Here is a 22,559-nt window from a genome sequence, read left to right on the forward strand (position 1 = left end):
CGCTTTCTGCCCGTTTGTCCAATGTAGTGTTTGTCACAGTTCTACAAGGTATTTTGTAGATGACGTTTGTTTTGTTTGTTGTCTGTATAGGGTCTTTTAAGTTCATTAGCTGCTGTTTTAAAACTCATCCATCCTAGGACAAGCCAAACAGAGACATGCACGAGAATTCCTAGAAGCATGGCATTCCAACCGGAACTCCATCAACAAACACATTGATTTGGAGCCAATCTACCATCCCCTGAGAAAAAGAACAGGAAATGACATCACCAATGCAGGAAATGACATCACCAACCCAAGGAAACCTAACCAGATAAATAGAAAGTGGGACATAACACCAGCGCTTCATTGAAGGCTCACTGATGATGTTACCTAGAATGGTGACAAAACGTCTGAAAACTAACCTCCCAGCTCAGTGAGCAAAGTCACATCCACTAACTCTAGTGTCATAATCTTGGGATTACTCACTGTGCTACATGCTAGTGAGGCCAGAAATCGGAAGATTATAATACACTTGAAAGCATCGCTAGTGAATTGGTGTAAGAGGGAGGGCTTTAGTTATCTGAGTCATAGGGATCTCTTCCAGGGCAGGACCTGAAAGACAGGATACACCTAAACTGGAGGGGCACCAGTATTCAGGGCAGTTTACTTGTGCCATTTCGGAGGGTTTAAACCAGTGTAGCAGGGGTGTGGGAACCAGAGCAGTAGGTCAGTATGTGTGGTAGTTGAGGGGAAGGTCGATGTTAAGTCAAGTAAGTCTTGAGAGGCAGGGCCAGGTTAATGAACATGGTGGGGCTGGCAGTTGGAAGCATGTTTATTTCAATTGAAGGACTATAACAGGGAAGGACGATCAGCTTAGAGCTTGGATTAATGCATGTGTCTACAGTGTTGTAGCCATCACAGAAATGTTGTTGATAGAGGGGCAGTATTAACAGCCAAACGTTTCAGGGTTTAGATGTTTCAAACGAGATAGAGAGGGATGTAAACGAGGTGGGGGAGGTGTATTACTGATAAAGGAGAATTTCAAAGCTATACGAAGAGAGGGCAACTTGGAGGCTCATTCTAATGAGGCCACATGGGTAGAACTCAGCAATAAGAAAGGTGTGGCCATTACGGTGGGGTTGTGCTGTTGGCCTACAATAGCCAGCAGGGAGATAGAGGAACAGATATGTAAGTAGATCATGGAAAGGTGTAAAAACAACAGGGTTATTGCAGTGGGAGATTTTAATTTCTCCAATATTTGTGGGGACTACCTCAGAGTCAGGGGCTTAGATGAGACAGAATTTGTTAGGTGCATTCAGAAGAGCTTCTTGAAATGATATGTAGATAGTCCAAATGGTGAAGTGTCTGTCTAAACCTTGTACTGGGAATGAGCTTGGCCAGGTGATCATTGGCAGAACATTTTGGGAATAGTGATCATAACTCTGTACATTTTAAAATAGCAATGGAAAAGGACACTATTGGCTCTCAGGTGAAGGTGTTAAACTGGGGACAGAATGACTAGAACAGAATTAGGAAGGAACTGGAAAAGAGGAATATCAGTGAACCAGATGGGATTTTCCCTAACAATCGACTCATGGTCATCATCCGACTCTTAATTCCAGACATTTATTGAATTCAAATTCCACTATCTCCCATAGCAGGATTCGAACCTGGGTCCCCAGAACTTTATCTGGGTCTCTGGATGAACTGTCCATTGATACTAGTACCTGTGGGTGCTTGTGGTGGTGTGTAGGTGCAGGCTGAGGGATGATCTGATGCAAGTGTATAAAATTATGTGAGGCACGGAGAGGGTGAACAGTCTGAGTCTTTTTCCCAGGGTGTAAATGTAAAACACTAGGGGCTGTAAGTTTAAGGTGAGGGGGGAAAGTGTAAAGGGGATGTACGATGAAAGTGCTTTTGCACAGAGGGTGATAGGTCCCTGAATGCACTGCCAAGGGAGGTGGTAGAAGCAGATGTGACAGCAGTGTTTCAGAGGCATTTAGACAGAGGCATGAATGGGTTGCAAATCGAGGGATTCAGGCCACGTGCAGTCAGATGGGATTAGCTCAGAATGACATCATGAGCAGCACTGACATGGTAGGCCGAAGGGCCTGCTCCTGTGCTGTACTGGTCTGTGTTCTGTGGTGAATGACATATTCTGGTCTGACATGTTTTAAAATGGGGGTGCAGTGCGATTGCTACATCGTTTTCAGCTATCTCTGGTTTCTCAGTGATCACCTGCTTCTGACTCCCTTGGGAATTCATTGCCTCATGCTTTGGATCCCCAAAAACAATGAGGGTTTCACTCTCTGAGGGAGCTTCTAGCCTTCTCCCAGACCAGTGCTCCCATGCCTGGTCAGCCACTCCCATCTTTGGAGTTCCTGACCTGCTTTCCTCGACTTTGCTGCCTTTCTTCCCTCACTGCAAATGGTCCACTCAATCTCTACCCTCTTGCCACACTCTCTCTGTATCCTACCCCCATCTTCTCTGGCTTCTTAGCTCCCTTTCCTCCTAAACCTAGAGCACATAACACTGTTTGCAAACCTGTGAGGAGCCTGATAAAAATGTCTGGCTTTCCCCACTATTGTCATCAACTTCTTCTGTGCTTTACCACTAGCATTTCTCTTCAACAACGCAGCAACTCATTAATGTGCAGCGTTTAATTTTCAGTCATGGGGCCTTGGATTGAATCCCAGAATGCAGTGCCCCTTGAACCTGTTAACTATCAATGAGAAACCTCAGTCCCTTTTTATTCTGGGGATGGGCCGCAAAGGAACTTCCTAACAGGAGGAAAAAATTTACAGCAACAAAAGCTCACGTGTTTTACGAAATGTAGCAGGGAGAAATGACAGCTGACAGCTGATAGATTTTGTATGCAGCTCAGTCCTGTTTGTTTGGCTTGTGATTAAGACCAGAAAGCCATCAGCATCTGTTTTTGCATCTGTAGTCAGCGCTGTGGAATGTGTCCTGTTGACATGCCTGACGCTCGATCGGTGTTGTGAAGAGAGTTTATCATGGAATGATGGAGAAGAATGTGGATTTGTGTCCCAGCCACCCTCATTCACTGATGTGCATCCCAGCTTATTTCCAGAGGCCACCGAGGAAATGGAGGGGTCTGCAGCTAAAGTGATCGTCAGGTGTCAGCATTAAACCTCAACCCTGACTTTTATTGAAGGCATTTCCAATTCCTCAAATCCCTGAGATCGCAAACAGCACATCAGCAGTCTTTGCCCATTTGATCCAATGCTCCACAGCTCTCTGGTGCAGACCTTTCTTACCTCCTTGTCTGCTCAAAACCCTTCACAGAAATGGACAGTGCCCATAATGTGGTTATCTTAAGCTTATCTTAAATTGTCTCAGTAGTCTCCCCTTTGAACTTAGCTGCACCATCTGGCTGATATGTGTGCATCTCCCAGCTGTGAGATGTTCCCAAAGAAGTTAAAGCTTGAATTTTGTCGACCTGTTGTAGGAACCATCACCTGTATCGATGGCCCAGAGATTTATTCTCTTCCTCCTTCCATGAGGCTACAGCTTTGCATCCAATGCTGGTCATGACACTTCAGGAAACATTTACAAGGGTTTTCCAGAAAATGTGGCGGAGATTTACCAGAAAAGTTCCAGGGATTAGGGATTTTAGTGACAGGGTTAGGTTGGAGAAACTGGAGTTGTCCTTGGAACAAAGCAGATTATGGGGAGATTTTTGAGTTGTCTGTTTGGACTGATGCAGTCAGTGTGGTGTAGGTATACCCAAAGGGCAGGTAGGAATCGTGATATAGTTCCTCGTCTGGATGGTGTGTGGCATGGAGAGGAACTTGCAGCTTGTGGTGTCCCCATGTATCTGCTGCCTTTGTCCTTCTTGATGGTCGAGTCCCACGTTTGGAAGGTGCTTGTGAAGGAACATGGCTGAGTCACTGCAGTGCATCGTGGAGATGGTACACATCGCTGCCATTGTATGCCAGTGGTGAAGGGAGCAGATGTTGAAGGTAGTGGATGTGATGCCAGTCAAGTGGGTTGCTTTATCCTTGATGCTGTCAAGTTTCTTGAGTGCTGTTGAAGCTGCACTCATCCTGGTGAGTAGAGAGTCTTCCATCATGCTCCTGACTTGTACATTGTCAATGAATATTCAACCATTCCTTAGCCTCGCCTCCTAACTCTTTCTCCACTCCTAGCCTGGTGCCCACACTCCCTCCTTTCTAAAGGCAGTGGGGCTGGTTTAGTTGCAGTATTGGTTCAACCCAGAACATCCACGTTAAATTGTAACAGTGCAAAGTACACTGCCCACAAGGCAGGTAGGCCTTGTGGAATGTGTCCTGTTGACATGCCTGACGCTCGATCAGTGTTGTGAAGAGAGTTTATCATGCAATGAGGGAGAAGAATGTGGATTTGTGTCCCAGCCACCCTCATTCACTCATTCAGGCATCGTAACCTTCAAACACAATGAACTTGAATAGATTTCTTGGAAAAGAAATACTTTTGTGGCTCCAGGGAATGATCAGAGTTTGGATAGCCCCTTCAGGGAGCTGGGACAAACATGATGGTCCAGAGGATACTTTCTGCCACAGGAATCTTTGATTTCAAATCAGCTAAAAGTTTACGCGCCAGTTCATGCACTACGGTCCTGACCCAACCAGTTGCGTGAATTAGTACTCTGTGAGACTTTCCTTCCCATTTACTGAAAGTCAAACATACATTCATGACAACCTGCGACCACAGTTTAAAATTGAAATTAACCTTGTGCAAGCTTTCTTTGTACGTTATTAAAAACCCCTTCATTGAAACTTAAGCCCAGGTACACATGCTGAGTTGATGCCAGAAGGATAAGCTTGATCAAACCTCCAGTTTCACTGGACGCTCAGTGTTCAGCTTCCAATATTGTAAGCACAGTTGTCTCAGATGATTCCCAGTCTGGCCCGAGGCCGCTGTTTCGCTTCCCATCCACTCGCTTCAGATTAGCGCATGGCACCAGCAGGGCCAGGGGCAGCACGTGCTGCAGTCTGCATGTGACCTTCCTTGTGAACTGTAATTGCATTACAAATCTCTCAGCACAGAGCAGATGGGTCAGACACACGCACCATGTGGCTGTAGGCAGTATGGAGCGGGTGTGTGTGCAGACATGGTGTGCTGATCACTTGGCTTGATAAAGACTGATAGGCAGCAGATTCAAATTAGAACTCGACGCCAGGGCTCTGAGCACTCATCCTGATTTAATTTAGGAAATGAGTGCAGTAAAGTGGGAATGTCCAGGCATAGATTCTAGGGAACAATTCCATTCATCATTAATGAGCAGGTTGGGTGGAATGGAGGCACAGTGTCTGCTTTTACAGGGTACTAATAATGAGGTCCTAATGATTAAGGATCCCCATCCCTAATAATCCTTGGACAGGAGCACTGTTGGTGAGATCATTTCAGTGGAAAGGGAAGTGTTTTGATTGTGAGTTTTTGTTTTGGGAAGAGGTCTGACGATTAACCTCCCACTAAGGGTTTTGCTAGCGCTAATGGACTGTTTTGTTCCCATCTACCTCCCTTCCCAGGAACTGGAATATCAGAAACGCCGGGCACGGGACATTGAGGACAAATTTGTTCCAGTCATGAGTGACTTCATTACTGTCGCTAGCTTCAGCTTTTCAGAGATGGAGGATCTGCTAGCCGAGGCGAAGGATAAGGTAAGGAAACAGACCAGACAATAAATTCCAGCGTCCTATTGAATTTTTTAATTCCACCTGCTGAGGGAAGAATTAAATATTCAATTTTAAGATGTCTTTGACAACATATACTCCACCTGGAGAGTTCGCTTATTTCCCATTCCCGTTGCCAGTGCTACAAACATGGCTCAGAATAACAGGATTTCCCGGCACAGAAGGAGGCCATTCAGCCCACTTTGTCTGCATTATCCCCCTGACTGAACTGAGCAAACCACTTGGCTCTGTAATCTGCTGGCTGTCTTCATGTTGAAAATACCTCTCAACACGGTTCCTGAATTACACGATTGTTGTTGGCCGTAGTCAACTAAGACTGATCTGAGAAAGACGTCATTGTGTGATGACAACTGAAAATGAGACCGATGTCACGACTCAGGTTTAGGTGCACATGTTCCTTTCAGAAAAATATTGCTGTGAGCAGCAGGGCTAAGTGTGAGTGTCTGTGACAGCACGTTGGGCCCACCATAAATTTATTTTAATTCCCATCATAGTATCTTCTGTTTACATTTGGAACTAGGACAGCAGAGGTGGGCCAACTTTCTTTATTTTACCTCTTCACAGTAAGATCCACACTTGAACAGGATTTGAGAATTATCAGATCAGCCGTGATCTTATTGAATGGTTGAGTAGACTCAAGAGCCTGAATGGTTCACTTCTGCTCCTACGTTTTATGGTCTTCTAGTCGAGCAGAGGTCTCAACAATGAGATACATTTTGATAGGATCTAGGACTCTCCCTTTAACAGGAATCCTGATAGAGAGAGAGAGACTCATTTTAGTAGGAATCTTGTTGGAGAGACTCTCTTTGACAGGACCTTAATGGACAGAGACACATTTAACAGGGGTCCTGATGGAGAGACACTGGCATTAACAGGATGCTGACAGATTGACTCTCTTTCACAGGAACTTAATGGTGAGACTGTCTCTTTATAGAGTCATAGAGATGTGCAGCACAGGAATAGACCCTTTGGTCCAACTCAGACATGTCAACCAGATATCCTAAATGAATATATCTGGTCCCATTTGCTAGCATTTGGCTCATATCTCTCTAAACCCTTCCTATCCATGTACCCATCCCAATGCCTTTTAAATATTGTAATTGTACCAACCTCCACCACTTCCTCTGGCAGCTCGTTCCATACATGCACCACCCTCTGCGTGAAAAAGTTGCCCCTTAGGTCCCTTTTAAATCTTTCCCCTCTCACCTTAAACATATGCCGTCTAGTATTGGACCCCCCCACCTTGGAAAAAGACTTTGGCTATTTACCCTATCCTTGCCCCTCATGATTTTATAAACCTCTATAAGGTCACTCCTCAGCCTCTGTGCTCCAGGGCAAATAACCCCAGTCTTTTCGGCCTCTTCCTGTAGCTCAAACCCTCCAGCCCTGGTAACATCCTTGTAAATCCTTTCTGAACCCTTTCAAATTTCACAACATCCTTCCTATAGCAGGGAGATCAGAATTGAACACATTACGCCAAAAGTGGCCTAACCAATGTCCTGTATAACTGTAGCATGAACTCCCAACTCCTGCACTCAATGCACTGACCAATAAAGGCAAGCATACCAAATGTGCTCACACCACCTTATCTACCTGCAACTCCACTTTCAATGAGCTATGAACACTCCAAGGCCTCTTAGTTCAGCAATACTCCCTTGTGTTGACCTTGCCATTAAGTGTATAAGTCCTGCCCTGATTTGCCTTTCCAAAATACAACACCTCACATTTGTCTGAATTAAACTCCATCGTCCACTCCTAGACCAATTGGCCCATCTGATCACGGTCCCATTGAACTCTTTCGCTGTCCACTGCACCTGATGGAAAGACTCTCTCTTTAACAGGAACCTCATGGGGAGACTCTCCAACAGAAATCTGGTAATAATCAGATGTGATTTCTCCTTGTACATTTCTGCAGTAGCCTTGTGTACACATATTGTTGTTGCTTTTCAATATGAATATGGATATCAATAGAACAATATGGTTGTTTATCATTATTACTAGATCTGGAATTTGCTTGGAGAATCTTCATTGAAGTTTTTTTGAAGGATTGACTGCTTCTTACCTCCTGGTGTGTGCTTCTTAAAAACATTCTGACAGACCTTGTTAAATATTAGTCGGAATCCATATGAAGTTTTATATTAGACCTGGAAGAGAGGATACCCCTGAGCCAGAGGAAGAAAGTAGCCAGCAATGACTAAATCGCCATTGCCCTCCCAAAGAAGCTAAATAAAACGCTACCATATGTTTTGATAAAAATGCATAAAGTGACTGCAGTTTGTTGGTTAGCCACCCACTGTGCTTTGCAGATTTCTTTTATGGTCTGACAAACCAGCCTGTTTTAATCTAAAAATAAGAAGCTTGCAGAAACTGCGGTTGCCATATTTTTGATTTTGTTCTGTGTTTGCACAATGTTTTCTGGCTTGGAAGAGGTTTTTTTTTAGCACTGGGCGGTTCTACAAGAGGTAGATTGCAACAGCAAGTGTACAAATGTTGCACAAGTTTTGTTCTTTCTCCTCCCTGGGCATGTCACATGGCTGGACACAAAGCAACCCAATGATTATGGCAAGACATATTGTGGAATGGTCGCTGCAGTCGACAATGGCAGACACACTGAGATGATTAATGATAATAATTGGAGAAAGGTCAGCAAAAGTTGGATTGACACAGTTGCATAAACTGCAGTGCCACACACATTTTTTGAGCATGTTATGACTCCAAGAAAGTGGGTGGCGTGCACTTTTCTCAGGAACCCACCAGTGGATTCTGGTTCGGTTTAGTTTGGTTTGGATCCTGCCTACATTCTGCATGATCAAATTTGTCGGGCTGGCTTGTTTCGTTGGAAGATATGAGTCAAGTTGGGCTGACGCAGTCTCTAACTGTCAAAAGGTGACACTCTTGCCACATACTGAGGTCAAAAAGCAATGCTCAGAAATCAGCATTTTTTTCCTACCCATATTCAACAGATGCGACATCGAGATTACTTCAGATTACAGAGACTGTGGAATGCAAAAACAGTTTCAAGTGCATCGGGTCTGCAATTTACAAGCATCGAACTTGTGAACACTCATTCACAATGCTCGAATGCTCAGAAACTGAACTAGACTCGCCATGTAATTACAATGGCTACAACAGCAAGTCAGAGGCTAGGAATACTGTGGCAAATATTTCACCTCCTTACTCCCCAAAACCTGTCCGTCATCTACAAGGCACAAGTAAACAGTGCGATGGAATACTCTCCGCTTGCCTGATTGGACGTACTCCAACAACAAAAGAAATCTTGGCACCATCCTGGACAATGCAGCCGGTTTGATTGGCACTACATCCAGAAGCATCCGGCTCCTCCACCATTGACGCTCAGTAGCCGCAGTGTGTACTATCTACAAGATGCACTGCAAAAATGTACCAAAGATCCTCTGACAGCACCTTCCAAACCCATGATCACTTCCATCTCGAAGGACAAGGGCAGCAGAAGCATGGGAACCCCACCCCCTGCAAGTTCTCCTCCAAGTCACTCACCATCCTGACGTGGAAATATATTGCCGTTCCTTCACTGTCGCTGGGTCAAAATCTTGGAATTTCCTCCCTTATGGCATTGTGGGTGAACCCAAAGCAGGTGGTCTGCAGTGGTTCTAGAAGGCAGCTCACCATCACCTTCTCAAGGGCAACTAGGGATGGGCAAGCAATGCTGGACCCAGCCAGCAACACGCACATCCCACAAATGAATTAAAAAAGAAGAGCTTATGAATGTGAGCCCATACAGGGGTGCAACATGTAAAGCTTTCACCGTACTTGAGCACAGCTATATCATACTCTCCTATCTTGTGATCCAAATTGTGTACAAGAGGTTTTGTGAACAGACTCAAGAATGGAACAGGTTTGCAACCCCTTGTACAAAGGAGAAGTTTGCAATAGCCTAATCAAAAGAGCACACATATACCATTGTGGCCTATTTGACTGGACTTAAAAGATCCAAAATCCCATGTATTGAACAGTGTCGCTCAGTCACCCTTTCATGTATTTGCCGGTTCCACTCATCATCACTGAGCCTCCTCCCACTCCGAATTAACCAGCCCAACAAGACTCCACAGGAGAATGCAGTCTTCGATCCAGCTCGATATCAGATCCTTAGAAAATACATGAGCTGGAAGTTCAGTCAACAGCCATCAGCAATGGCTTAAAGTTTGCTTGAATGCAACATCTCGTAATGTGTACATTCAGTTTGAAAAGCGGTTTTCTTGTAAGTTATATGACAGTTGCTGTGGGGTGTTTGTGACCAAGGTGAATGATGGCACTAATTTGCTGATGAAGCCTCTCCAAGGCCCGACCCGTCTTTAGCTGCTTCATCTATGACCTATCTATTCATGAGAAGGCCAGAGGAATGGATGCTCACTGATGATTGTGCAGTATTCTGTGTCGTTAACATTTCCTTGGTAACTGAAGCACTCCAAGCCCAAACGCTGCAAGACCTGGTCAAATATCCAGGTTCGCGCTAACAAGTGGCAAGTGATGTTCGCGCCACACAAATCTCCAACAAGAGAGCATCTAACCATCGCCCCTTGACATTCAATGGCATTAGCATCATTAAAGTGCAGCCACAATCAACATCACAGTGACCATTGACCTGAAACCGAGCTGGACTAGCCATTTGAATACAGCGGCGACAAGAACGTGTCAGAAACTAGGATATTGCAGCGAGTTACTCACCTCCTGAAGCTTGTCCACAAGACACAATCGGGAATGTGGTGGAACATTCCCCACTTGCCTGGATGGGTGCAGCTCCAATAACAATAAAAGGTCAACACCGTTCGGGACAAGGCAGCCCATTTGATTGGCACCACATCCACAAGCATTCACCCAACAACCAGTGCAAGATTGGCAAGATTCACTGCGGCAACTCAACCAAGTTCCTTGGGCAGCACCATTTAAATCCACAACCATCACCATCTCGAAGGGCTTCACATCTTTTCAGCTCAGGGTGAGAATACTACTCTGTGAAGCACGACTGATGTTCACAGCCATGAATGGCAAGGCCTGGCATTAAACCAAAACAGAAGAGCCCAGATATATAGTTACAGCAGTTGTAGAAAATACCAAGTGATGGCCTGTGGTTTTTGAGACTTAGCTTGTATACAGTGAGTTTAAATAACTCTCCTGCTTTGTACGAAATGCACCTAACTGGAAAACCCTTCAATCTTGTAGTTGGAATAAGTCATTTCTTCCATGCCTTAGCTGAGCTTCCGTTTGTTGTTCAGCTGGCACTCTGCACAGTTGAGACATTAGAAGACAGGGAACAAACCTTGCGTGTGGCAGTAAATTACATCCTGTGTTAACTCTCTTGCATGGAAAGTCTGACTGGAACAGATGTGCTGGGATCCTTCCTCTGTGTTTTCTTTCATTATCCCCAAAGCGCCCACTGTGGCAGGCCCTTGAATGTAAGACACTCTCTGTGTGTGCCATAGAAAATCTTCAGGCCCTGATTGATAAACTGCTAAATTTACAACTGTTTGCTCGGGTACATTTCCTGAACAATCTGAGGTACCATTGATTTCCTTGTCTCCCGTTCCAAATCCTGGATGATTGTGTTAAATCAGCTTATACATATGTAAAACAGATACACACACACACACACACACACACACACACACAAACACATTTTGTGTTTGTATTAGTCCGAGGCAGATTTGGCCGGGCCTAATATTTCAGCATTAAAGACTCTCATTAACCATGGGCTCACTTCACGCTGTAACTCACTTTGCTTTCTGTAACTTTAGTGGAGCTGTCACTCGGAAGTTATTTTACAGTCTCCTTTCAGCACCGAATGTATCACCACCAGAATACAAGAGCTAAAGGAACAGGAGCAGGGATAATCCAGTCGGGCCCCTTTGGTTTGCTTCAGTGTTGAATCAAATATAATTGTTGACCAGATTATGGCCTTAGCTCCTGGATGACCCTATCCCCAGCCCATCACCACCAACCTCCAAGACTTTGCAGAGAAAGAAACTGAGTTAACGTTTCGAGTCCAGTATTCACTCTAGTTCAGAGACCGTCAGACCTGTTGAGTTTCTCCAGCATTCTCTGTGGTTGTTTCAGATTTCCAGCCCTGTGGTACTTTGCTTTTGTCCCCTAGAGACTTTGACTTTCTTGTTCATTAAGAATGTACGTGACTCCACATTTAATAGATTCAATGACCGCTGCTCTCTGGGAAGCGAATTCCAAAGATTTGAGAGAAGAAATTCCTCTTCATCTCTATCTTAAATAAAGGGACAGCCCTTATTTGTAAACTGTGGCCCCTGGCACTAGAGTCCCTCTTGAGGGAAAACATTTCCACACCTACCCTGACAAACAACCTTAAGAACCTTATGGATTTCATTAAGATCATAGCTCAATCTTCGCAACTCCAATGGAGGTCCAACCCACTCAACAATTTCCAAATGGGTGTCATGGGGTCACCATTGTTAGTGGAACTGGAATCTACATGGCCCCTCCCTCACCCTCAGTCCCATTTACACACTGTAGTTCCAGCTATACCAGATTCAACCACTACCACATGGGAACCATGATATTAGATAATATTATGGCATAGTGTATAGTGAGTCAGACAATGGAAGTGCGCATTAAATGCATGATTTTGAGTATATTTGGAGGCAAGAGCAATATCGTGTGCTATATGACACAGTGTGTGGTATATAATACATAAAAGAATGGTATCTGCCAAACAATACACGGCTGTATAGTGTGTACATTGGAATGATGTTGGCTGTGCAACAGCATTATATAATAAGCTCAGAAGCGAAGTTTCTAAAGACATGAGTTTTAGCCTCAACTGGGCTCTCGCAAACAGTACAGGTAGCGAAAAATAAAGCAGCTTCTTTACCCACTAGAAATACAATCCTTGGGGAGCAGGGGTTATCCTTTATCCCCACCTCCCACCCCAATGTCATCATGACTAACAAATGAAAACTGACAAAAGAAAAAAATGAGTAAAACCACAATTGTTTCTTTAAATGCTGTCATGGTTTATCTTCTGTGTTCCTTGCCACAGTCTCTTGGTGATTAATCTTCACCATCCGCACTTTCCAAGCACTTCATCAGCGGAGAGATGGGCTGCCAGGAGCAGATGTGCGAAGGGCAGAGATTTATAGTGAGCTGTGTAGCAACCAAGCCCAGACTATCAGCTACAAATAGACTGGGCTTCGAGATACCAATGGAACAATTTCACCTCCAATACCGTGGAATCCCTACAGCATGGGAGCAGGTCATTCAACCCATTAAGACCATACTGACCCTCAGAAGGGGATCCCACCCAGACCTACCCTATCCCTGCATTTCCCCTGTAACCCACACATTCCTGAGCACTATGGGACAATTTAGCATGGCCAATCCACCTAACCTTCATAGCTTTGGAGTGCGGGAGGAAACCAGAGCACACAAACATGAGGAGAATGTGCAAACTCCACATGGACAGTTGCCTGAGGGTGGGATTGAACCCGGGACCCTGGTGCTGTGAGGTGGCAGTACTACTTGCTGTAAACCTCGTGCTTTCCCCAGCTTACTTCTCCATGTAACGGACAAGAAGCATTGGCCCTGACACTGCGTTCGCTTCGATCTGTTGGCTACTTTTCATCGCAGCGTCTTGTGATTGCCAGTACAGCTCCACAGTGAACACTTCCCCTTGTCCAGATTGTCCTGTTTCAAATACTTCCTTTATTAGCCTGTTCACACAACACCAAGTTATACCACATCCTCCCCCTTCTTTATCCCAGCTTCAACAGGAAGGAACTTACTGACGGCGAACAAAGGACATTTGGCTTTCGAATGTGTGCAGTGGAAAATCAGGTTCACCACAAACGGAAGAAGGCTTTTTCTAAACAGTCTGAGGGTGACACTGCCTTCGAGCTGTTTATCAAGAACAGATTTGTTGCACAAAGGAGGAAATCCTCTGTCCTGGCTTATTTGACGATGCTCGGATCTTTTTACTTTCCATGAAACCACTCACAAGGCTCAGGCATTTAATGGAGACAAGTGTATGTCTGTATTCAGGGCTAAAAATCCAGAACAACTTGGTAAGGAAGGAAGGGACAAAACTTGTACAGGCTCTAGGCCCGAAACGTCAGCTTTCCTGCTCCTCTGATGCTGCTTGGCCTGCTGTGCTCATCCAGCTCTACACCTTGTTATCACAGATTCGCTCAGTTGGCTGGACGGTTGGTTTATGAAGCAGTAGTGATGCCAACAGTGTGGGCTCAATGCCCATTACCCATTGAGGTTACCATGAAGGGGCTCTCCAACTGAGCCGCTCCCCTCGCCTGAGGTGTGGTGGTCCTCTCTAGTGAGCAAGACTCAATCAATCGATAGCCACACCCATAGCTCCAATGCCTCCTCATTGGATAATGATGGGATAGTGTAGGGCAAGGGGCTTAGAATAGTTCACAGGTCGGCACAACATCGAGGGCCGAAAGATCTGTTCTGTGCTGTATTGTTCTATGTTCTATGTATATTTAGGTTGCCTGTTCAGCCAGTATGTGTATAGATGATTTCGGAAAGCATTTAACTGTACAGATAGAAAATGGAAAGTGCACTGCCAAATCAGCACAGTGGGCATAAATGGAATTAAAGGCTAACCTGAAGGTGACTAAATACCCTCAGTGAATTGTGGGCAAAGAGGAGATCTGCCATCTTTACCTGGTCTGACCTACATGTGACTCCAGAACCCTAGCAGTGCGGTTGACTCTCCTCTGAGCAATTAGAGGTGAGCAATAAATGAAAGCCCAGCCGAAGGTGCCCATATCCTGTGAATGAATCAGGAAAAAAAGCCTGACCTTTAACAGGTTTAAGATCCAATTTAACTTCATGAGGGTGTTTAGTTTTAATTGTTTTTAACTGTAAAATTTGAGGATTTTCACTGTGAGAATTGGAACCCATTAGGCCGTGGTTGGTGTCTCTATAAAATTATTGGGGAAAAATGTATGCGGACTGTATCGATTGGCTCAGCCAGCGCTGGTCCAGGGAAAGGCCGGGGTGGGGGGGTGGTGGGAGTTGGTTGGGGGACAGCTTTGTGGATGGGGGGTCCCGGATGTGTTGGTGAACAGGGTGGAGTAGAGCAGGGTGTGCCACCTTTTCTCTGAGCTGACCACCAGTGAAGGCCAAGCAAGTGGACCCAGCCAGCCTGGAGCAGAATTGAACAGTGGTGTGCCATGGGAGAGAAGGAGGACAGGGCAATGCAGAAAGAAGGCCCGTGGTCTGTTCTGTCAAAATCAGGAATTGGTGGAGAATCTCAGCAGGTTTGGTAGCATCTGTGGAGAGAAAGCAGAATTAACGTTTCAAGCCCTGTGAGTCGTCTTCAGAACTGGTCTCAAAACAGGCCGCTGGGCCCAAAAAGTTAACTCTGCTTTCTCTCCACAGATGCTGCCAGAACAGCTGAGTTTCTCCAGCCGTTTCTGTTTACCAGTTTCTGGTTAAAAATAAAAACTCATGCAGGGTTATGGGGATGAGGTGGCGGAAGGTGAGACTGAGTGGGATAATCTCCAGAGGACTGGTGCACCTTGATGGGCTGAATGGCCTCTTACTGCGCTATAGGGTTCAATTCTAGGATTCTAACAGCCCAGTTTTGTTTGAAAGATAAATATTGACAAAGACGCCAAGGAGAATTCCCCTGGCTTTTTGAATATAGTGCCATGGGGCATTGTACACCTATGGAGATGGGGCTTTGGTTTAAAATGTTACCAGTTCTCAGCAGTTCCTTTGTACTGCACTGGGACAGCAGCTTTGTCTCTAGTCTCTCGAGTGAGAGGCTCTGATGAATAAATTTCAGATGCAGAGCAGGAGTACAACCTAGTCAGCCTGGGCTGATAGAAAGGCCAGCCTCTCAATAGAGTTGTGCTAGGCAATGTGGATGTGCTGTCTGCAAGCTTCTGTCGGTGACCAGAATGCAGGCTAATGGAAGGATTTTATTAAGCTGGAGAGGGCTTGGAGAGATTTACCAGGATATTGCCAAGTGTGGAAGGTTTGAGGTTTAAGGGAAGGCTGGACAGGGGTCTGGGACTAAGGCACAACCTTAGAGTAAAGGGAAGACCTTTTACAATGGAGATAAGGAGAAAGTTCTTCAGCCAGAGAGTGGTGAATCTATGGAATTCACTGCCACAGAAGGCTGTGAAGGCTAGGTCACGGAGTACCTTTAAGACTGAGATAGATATGCTCTTGGTTATCAAAGGGATAAAGGGTTATGGGGAGAAAGCGGGAGAATGGGGTTGAGGAACTTATCGGCCATGATCGAATGGCGGAGCAGAGTCAATGGGCCGAATGTCCTAATTTCTGCTCCTATGTCTTATGGTCTTATGGCCTTGTTTCACTGGAGTTGGAGGTTGAGAGGTGACCTCATAGAAGTTTATACAATCATGAGGGTATAGAGACTATTAATGGTTGGTGTCTTTTCCCTAGGATGAGGGATTCCAAGCTTAGGGGGTGTAGTTTTAAGGTGAGAGGACAGAAATTTCCCAACGTCATGAGAAGCAAGTTTTTTTACACAGAGGGTGCTTTCTGGGTTGCTTGCTATTCATCAATATCATGACAGGAACAGCAACAAGACAAGAAAGTGGTGTAGTACCATATTTCCAAGAACACAGTTAGCGATGGCCAATAAACTTCGACCTTACCATAGACACCCAGATCCAAATATTAGCATGGAAGTAAGTTGAAGTGATGAAGAGACTATGGTAGCTTTATTCGAGTGAAGTTTCAGGTGTCCTTTTCTCTTGACCAATGTCTCATTGTTGTTATTTTTGTGATCCTAATGAAATCACTACAGCTGTGATTAGCAGAAATACATGAGTCGGCCCCTGAGTTGTGACCACAAAGCCTTCCAAGATGGAGTTTCTGACCAGCTAGGAAGGGTCCAAAAATATTTAGTTAAATGAAAATCCATGTTTCTCCACACTTGATCCGACCACCCAAATGAAGGTTTGCTAAAAAGAAAGCACTTGCATTTATAGAGAGCTTGTTGTGACCTCAGGGATGGCTCCAAACACTGTGCGCAGAAGGAACTGCAGCTGAAACATTGAGGTTGTAGGTGTAGACGTCAGGTTGCACACTGAAAGTTGCAAGAACAGAAATGAGATAAATTTCCCAGTGGTTAGTTTGATTGATTTTGTTTGAGAGATGAATATCAACTGTGACAGTAGAGAGACCGCTCCTGCTGCTCTTCATTCGGAACTCTTTACATTGACGTGAGAGCAAAATTGAGACTTTGGTTTGTGGTCTTCTGAGAAAGCTAGCCCCTCTGACGGTGCAGCACTCCTTTGGTATTGGCTGTGCGGTGCTGGCCTCAATTTTTTCACTCAGGTTTCTGGAGTTTGTTTTTTAATTCATGCATGGGACGAGGACGTCACAGTATGTATTGCCCACTCCTAATTGCCCCAGAGGGCAGTTAAGAGTCAACATGTATTGCTATGGGTCTAGAGTCACATGTAGACCAGACCAGTTAAGGATAGCAGATTTCTCTCTCTGAGCTTCTTTCATTAGTGGAACAGAGGGGCTTTTCATAACAATCGACAATGGTTTCATGATCCTTAGGCTCTTTGTTCTGGTTTATTTATTGAATTCAAATTCCACCCATCTGCTGTGGCGAGATTGGAACCCAGATTCCCCAGAATGTTACCGGTTCTCTGGATTGTTAGTCTAGCAATAATACCACGAGGGTGTTGCCTATCCAGTTGGCAACTTCAACGTGTAACATTTGGATTCAGAGGCGACAATGAAACCATTGGTGGCACAAGGGCTGGAATTTTTTGCCACGGTCTTTAAAAAGAGGATGTCGCACCCAGAAATGGCCTTTTCTTTCCCTGCAGCTCCTATTTTGGCCAGTGGAGTAAGGGGACAAGGCATGAAACGTGTAGGTAGGAAATCTGCACTCAGAAAAGGACATTTGAAAATTATAATGAGTTTAAGCAGACTCCAATTTTATTTAGGCAATGGCAAGGACTTTAATCCATAGGAAGAGAATCACTAATTGATGGAAAAAGTGTAAAGGCTCTTGAAGTGTTGTTAACATCAGTTAGGTGTCACAATCTGATTCTATTTTAAAACGCCAGGCAATATCAACTTTAAAAAAGGTTTATGCTTTCACTTTAAAAAAAAACGAACTGGACCACCTGTTCCACAGTTCCAGTAGAGTTCTTGGTTAGCATTTTCCAGGGCCTGATGTTATAGCTGAGGTCAATGAGAATGCTTGGCTAAGTTTCAAAAACTACAAAACCACTTCCTACAACAGGGAATCTGACTTCATTGTATGATGATCATTTCAAATAACCTCATGAAAGATTAGGAGTCTTTGGTTTGGGTACTTAAGTAGAATTTTGTTTATTTTATAACAGATTGAACAGTCAAGAATATTTAATCTTTTTCACTATCAAATGTGTATGAACAGAGCAGTATTAGCTTGTGAGATTATTTTAATTTTCATAAAACATTGTGGATACTGGATTTTTGTGGATGTTTAAGATGGGGCAAAGAGATAATGGGAGTAGGGGGTGGGTAAGGATGCGCGAGTTGGCATGTAGGAACCTGGGAAGGTCGGGAGAAGGGAGTGAGAGGATGTGAAAAGTGAACTAACTGAGGCAAAGCCCCAGAGAAACAAGGGGAGCCTTCTAACCTGCCTGTGCTGTTTCTAGGCTGGGGAGCTTGAAACTGTGCCACAATCCCACCATTCCAGAGTGAGAATTGGCTATAACAGGACCCATAACACCCAAGTTGGTCCTCCTCGTCAAGAAATTACCTGACTTGAGCAAGCAAAAATCTGCTGTATCATTCAGAAAGAAAACCAGCAATCAAAAAAGCAACATACAGTCATAAGTCATACAGCATGGAAACAGACCCTTCAGTCCAATCAGTCCATGCTGTCCTTAATCCCAAATTAAACTAGCCCCACCTGGCTCCATTTGGCCCATATCCCTACAAACATTTCTTAATGAAATGTATTTTACATATTGTAACTGTGCCCAGACCCACTTCCACTGGATGTTCATTCCACACACGAACCACTCTCTGTAATAAAAATATTACCCCTCATGTATTTTTTAAACCTTTGCCCTCTTGCCTTAAAAATATGCCCCTAGCCTTGAAATCAGCCACCCTGGGGAAAAGTTCAACTTGTCTGTACCCTTCATGATTTTATAAACATCTGTTAAGTCACCCCTCAATCTCCTATGCTCCAGTGAAAGATGTCCCAGCCTCTCCCTTCCTGACAACATCCTGGTCTCTCTTTTCTGCACACTCCAGTTTAATAATATCCTTCCTGCAACAGGGCGACCAGAACTGGACACAGTGCTCCAGAAGAGGCCTCAGCAATGGCCCTGTACAACCCCAACTTCTATTCTCAGAGGTCTGAGCAATGAAGACAAGCATGCTTAACTCCTTCTTAACCACCCTGTCGACGTATGATGGAAACTTCAAAGAATTACATATCTGAGCCTTTAGGTCTCAAGTGAAAGGAAATCTTCACTTTTCATACCTAGATTGTTGATGAGGCTGGGGTTTAATCACACCATGTTAGTGAATTTAATTTTGTGTCTTGCTAGGGTGAGATTTGAACCAAGATCTTCTCATTGATGTGCGAGATCTGTGTCTGTTCAGCTGCTCCATTGTGTATGTTGGGGTTGGGAGACTCTGTTCCATACAGTTTCGACACGGTGGCTCAGTGGTTAGCACTGCAGCCTCACAGCACCAGGGACCCGAGTTTGATTCCAGCCTCGGGTAATTGTCTGTGCGGAGTTTGTGCATTCTCCCTGTGTCTGTGTGGGTTTCCTCCGGGTGCTCTGGTTTCCTCCCACAGTCCAAAGATGTGCAGGCTAGGTGGATTGGCCATGCTTAATTGCCCGTAGCGTTCTGGGGTGTGTGGGTTATAGGGGGATGGGTCTGGGTGGGATGCTGCAAGCGGCAGTGTGGACTTGTTGGGCCGAAGGGCCTGTTTCCACACTGTAGGGAATCTAATCTAAAAAAGCTGTGTGTAATCCCAGAATAGCAAATTAGGTCAGTGCACACTCTCAGCAAGCAATAATCAATTTTATAGCAACCTTCAGCAGAATGGGAGATTGAATCTGGTCAGTTTCAATGCATAAACTGTGACAGTTGGTTTTCCTTAAACACTGTATGAGCTAAGCTAGTGATCAGGAAGTCAATGCACAAATGAACTCCTCCAGTTCTCTTTTGCTGGTCCTAAAAGGTGGAATTCTCTTACTATATCCCTTCATCTTGTACCTTTGCCTCCTTCTTTAGAACAGTTTGTGATATCTAAACATTTGACCAAGTTTTTGGTGGTTTGTTTTCACCTATCCCCATTTCCGACTGAGTGTCAGATGCAGTTTGATAGCAGTCCTGTGAAGTATAATAAAAAGTTTCATTATATTAAACGCATTCCATGGATGCATGTTGCCATTCTTCTTGTTACAAACTGGAGAGTCATAGAAAATCATGGAATTCCCTACCATGTAGAAGCAGGCCACTTGGCCCATCAAGTCTACACCGACCCTCCAAAGGGTGTCCCTTGACTGTTTCTGAGGTTTGCTTTACACGGACATTATAGCTAAGTTTGAAGGCTGTGCTTAAGTAATCTTTGCACTTTTTTAACAGGCACCGATTAGCCAACGCTTGTTCCCCGACTTGTTCTGATCCAACTAGCGATTCACCTAGTTGTAGCAGCCCAGCTATTGCATCAGGTGTGATGAATGAACTGGGGAGCTGAATGTGGGACTTTCGTTTCTGTGTAGGATAATGCCATATCACAGAGTACTGGTCATCATTAGAAAGGGCCTAGGCCTGAAAGGTCAGCCTTCCTGCTCCTCTGATGTTGCTTGGCCTGCTGTGTTCATCCAGCTCTACACTTTGTTATCTCAGGTTCTCCAGCATCTGCAGTTCCTACTATCTCCAAAACCACTGTACTGATATGTTTTCTTTTCCAATTTGGGGAACTCAAGACTACAATCTCTTGCTCACCATGCCATATTGGTAGGAGCTCAGCTGAATGGCCAGACTTTTGCTAAAATGGTTGGGGGAAGCAGGGTGGGAAGTGGAGGGGTACACGTGGTAGGTACAGGAATGTAGTTGAGCCCACAGCCCTTGGGTACAGATTGGAGGTGGCTACAGGGGCGATTGTGTGATGAGGGGGGACAGATTTAAGATTCCCCTCTATTGTTTGGAAATTTATCGCAGTTAAATTTTGGATCTTCTGCATCACAGTCCTTTCATCCTCACCCAATCCCCATGCTGGATCTGCGCCAACCTACGCCCTCACATATCCCACACTTTCCATACCAACTTCATATGAACTAATGACAAATAATGCCATCCACCATTCTTTCTCCTTACACCCTCCATACCAACCTAACAGCAGCACACGTGTGTCATCAACCCCCAAAAGCCATTCTCTTCCTCAGTGCTAACTCTACCCAATGCTTAACCCAACTAGCACCCTTCGCTCCTACAAACTTCACGCCAACTCACCCAGTATCCATGTGGACAGACCGCAGGAGCCATGATGAGATGAACAAAATAAAGTTGTTAGTAGCAATCATATTGTAAAACAAAATCTAGGAATCATCAAAGCCCATCCAAAACATATAAATACTTTCAAATACTTCATCCAATATTAAAACATACAGTCGTATTCATACCCACACATCAAAGAGAGAGTTACCCCTTTATTTTCATCTTGGAACTGCCAATGAAACTGTGAACAAACAATGCCCTGACTGAGATACATATCGGTACTCAAAACCAGCCACATAGTCATTGCAATAATTGTTGTTAACAAGCAGCTATTTTAACTGTTAGACCAGTTTTTAGTTTTAAAACATCTCGCTGACGTATACAGATAGATTGTTTTTATAACTTGGCAGTTTGACAGTTCCACAGGCTTTATCTGTCCTCCAATGACTTGTAAGAATCCTGAGAAGGTTTTGCTCAAGATATCTACAGGTCTGGCAGTGTCTGTGGAGCAAAGGCTGGGTGAACATTGTGACCCTCCTTCACAACCTGGGCCACTGGATCCAAGACCTTTTAACTCCGCTCAAATACTGCCGGACCTGCTGAGTTTGGCCAGCAAGTTCAGCTTTTTGCTTCAGCTTTCCAGCCTCTGCAGTTCTTTGTTTTATTCCAAACTTTTTCCACTCCCATACTTGGGTAGGATCCTGTCACAGCAATGGTGGTGTCTGTTTGAACTCAGCAATGACTTCAGATGCCTCCCCCACCCCGTCAGAGGTTTGAGCTTTCCCCACTTGGTATTTCAGAGTTTGCCCCCGTTCCCCAATGGTGAAACAGGGGCTGGACTTTCAGATTTGGAATCTGCCCCGTGGAGCCTAGAAATCGGTTGAAACTGAGCGATAGATTTTTGTTGGTGAGGATAAAGAAGTAACATTGAACTGAGATGGACTGGAAGCACATGGACTAAAACGGTTCAAGAAAGCAACTCACTACCACCCTCTGTAGGGCAACTAGGGATCAATAGAAAATACTGACCCCACCAGAGAGGAGCTGGATGCAGATTGAGCACTGGTAGAGCCAAGAACTGTCTGGATGCCTTACTCCTTTTCTTTTAATGTGACAGCAACGTGAGCACCAAGAGGACGTCCTCACTCCCTCCCCTTACCGCAGCTGTGGCAGCAAATAATGTTCACACCCTCCACCCCGCTTTGTGCCACTTTGGGGGCAAACTTGAGTTGTTCCTCCATGAACACTGAGCTGCTGGGTCAGAGCTGCCCGAACCCTTCCTGTGTGGGACAATGGAGGCTTTCATTCTGTCTGTTTGTCTGAGTGCCTTGGAACTGAGTTGTCAGAGGCGAGAGGTCAAAATGACATCACATGCGCTGAGCTATATATAAATCAACTACCACAACTAGC

At 44.8% G+C, this 22,559-nt stretch overlaps 1 protein-coding gene across 6 annotated transcripts in view; it reads left to right on the top strand.

The window, feature by feature from the left end:
• Nucleotides 1-22,559, top strand: part of daam2 (dishevelled associated activator of morphogenesis 2) — a 323,197-nt gene that overhangs the window by 273,794 nt on the left and 26,844 nt on the right. For all 6 annotated transcript variants that reach the window (XM_059645172.1, XM_059645173.1, XM_059645171.1 and 3 more), the window contains one exon: nucleotides 5,511-5,642. In XM_059645172.1, the coding sequence (XP_059501155.1) occupies nucleotides 5,511-5,642 (132 nt within the window). The remainder of the gene's footprint in view (nucleotides 1-5,510; nucleotides 5,643-22,559) is intronic.

The sequence above is a fragment of the Stegostoma tigrinum genome, chromosome 4, assembly GCF_030684315.1.
Source record: "Stegostoma tigrinum isolate sSteTig4 chromosome 4, sSteTig4.hap1, whole genome shotgun sequence".
Classification (NCBI taxonomy): Eukaryota; Metazoa; Chordata; class Chondrichthyes; order Orectolobiformes; family Stegostomatidae; genus Stegostoma; species Stegostoma tigrinum.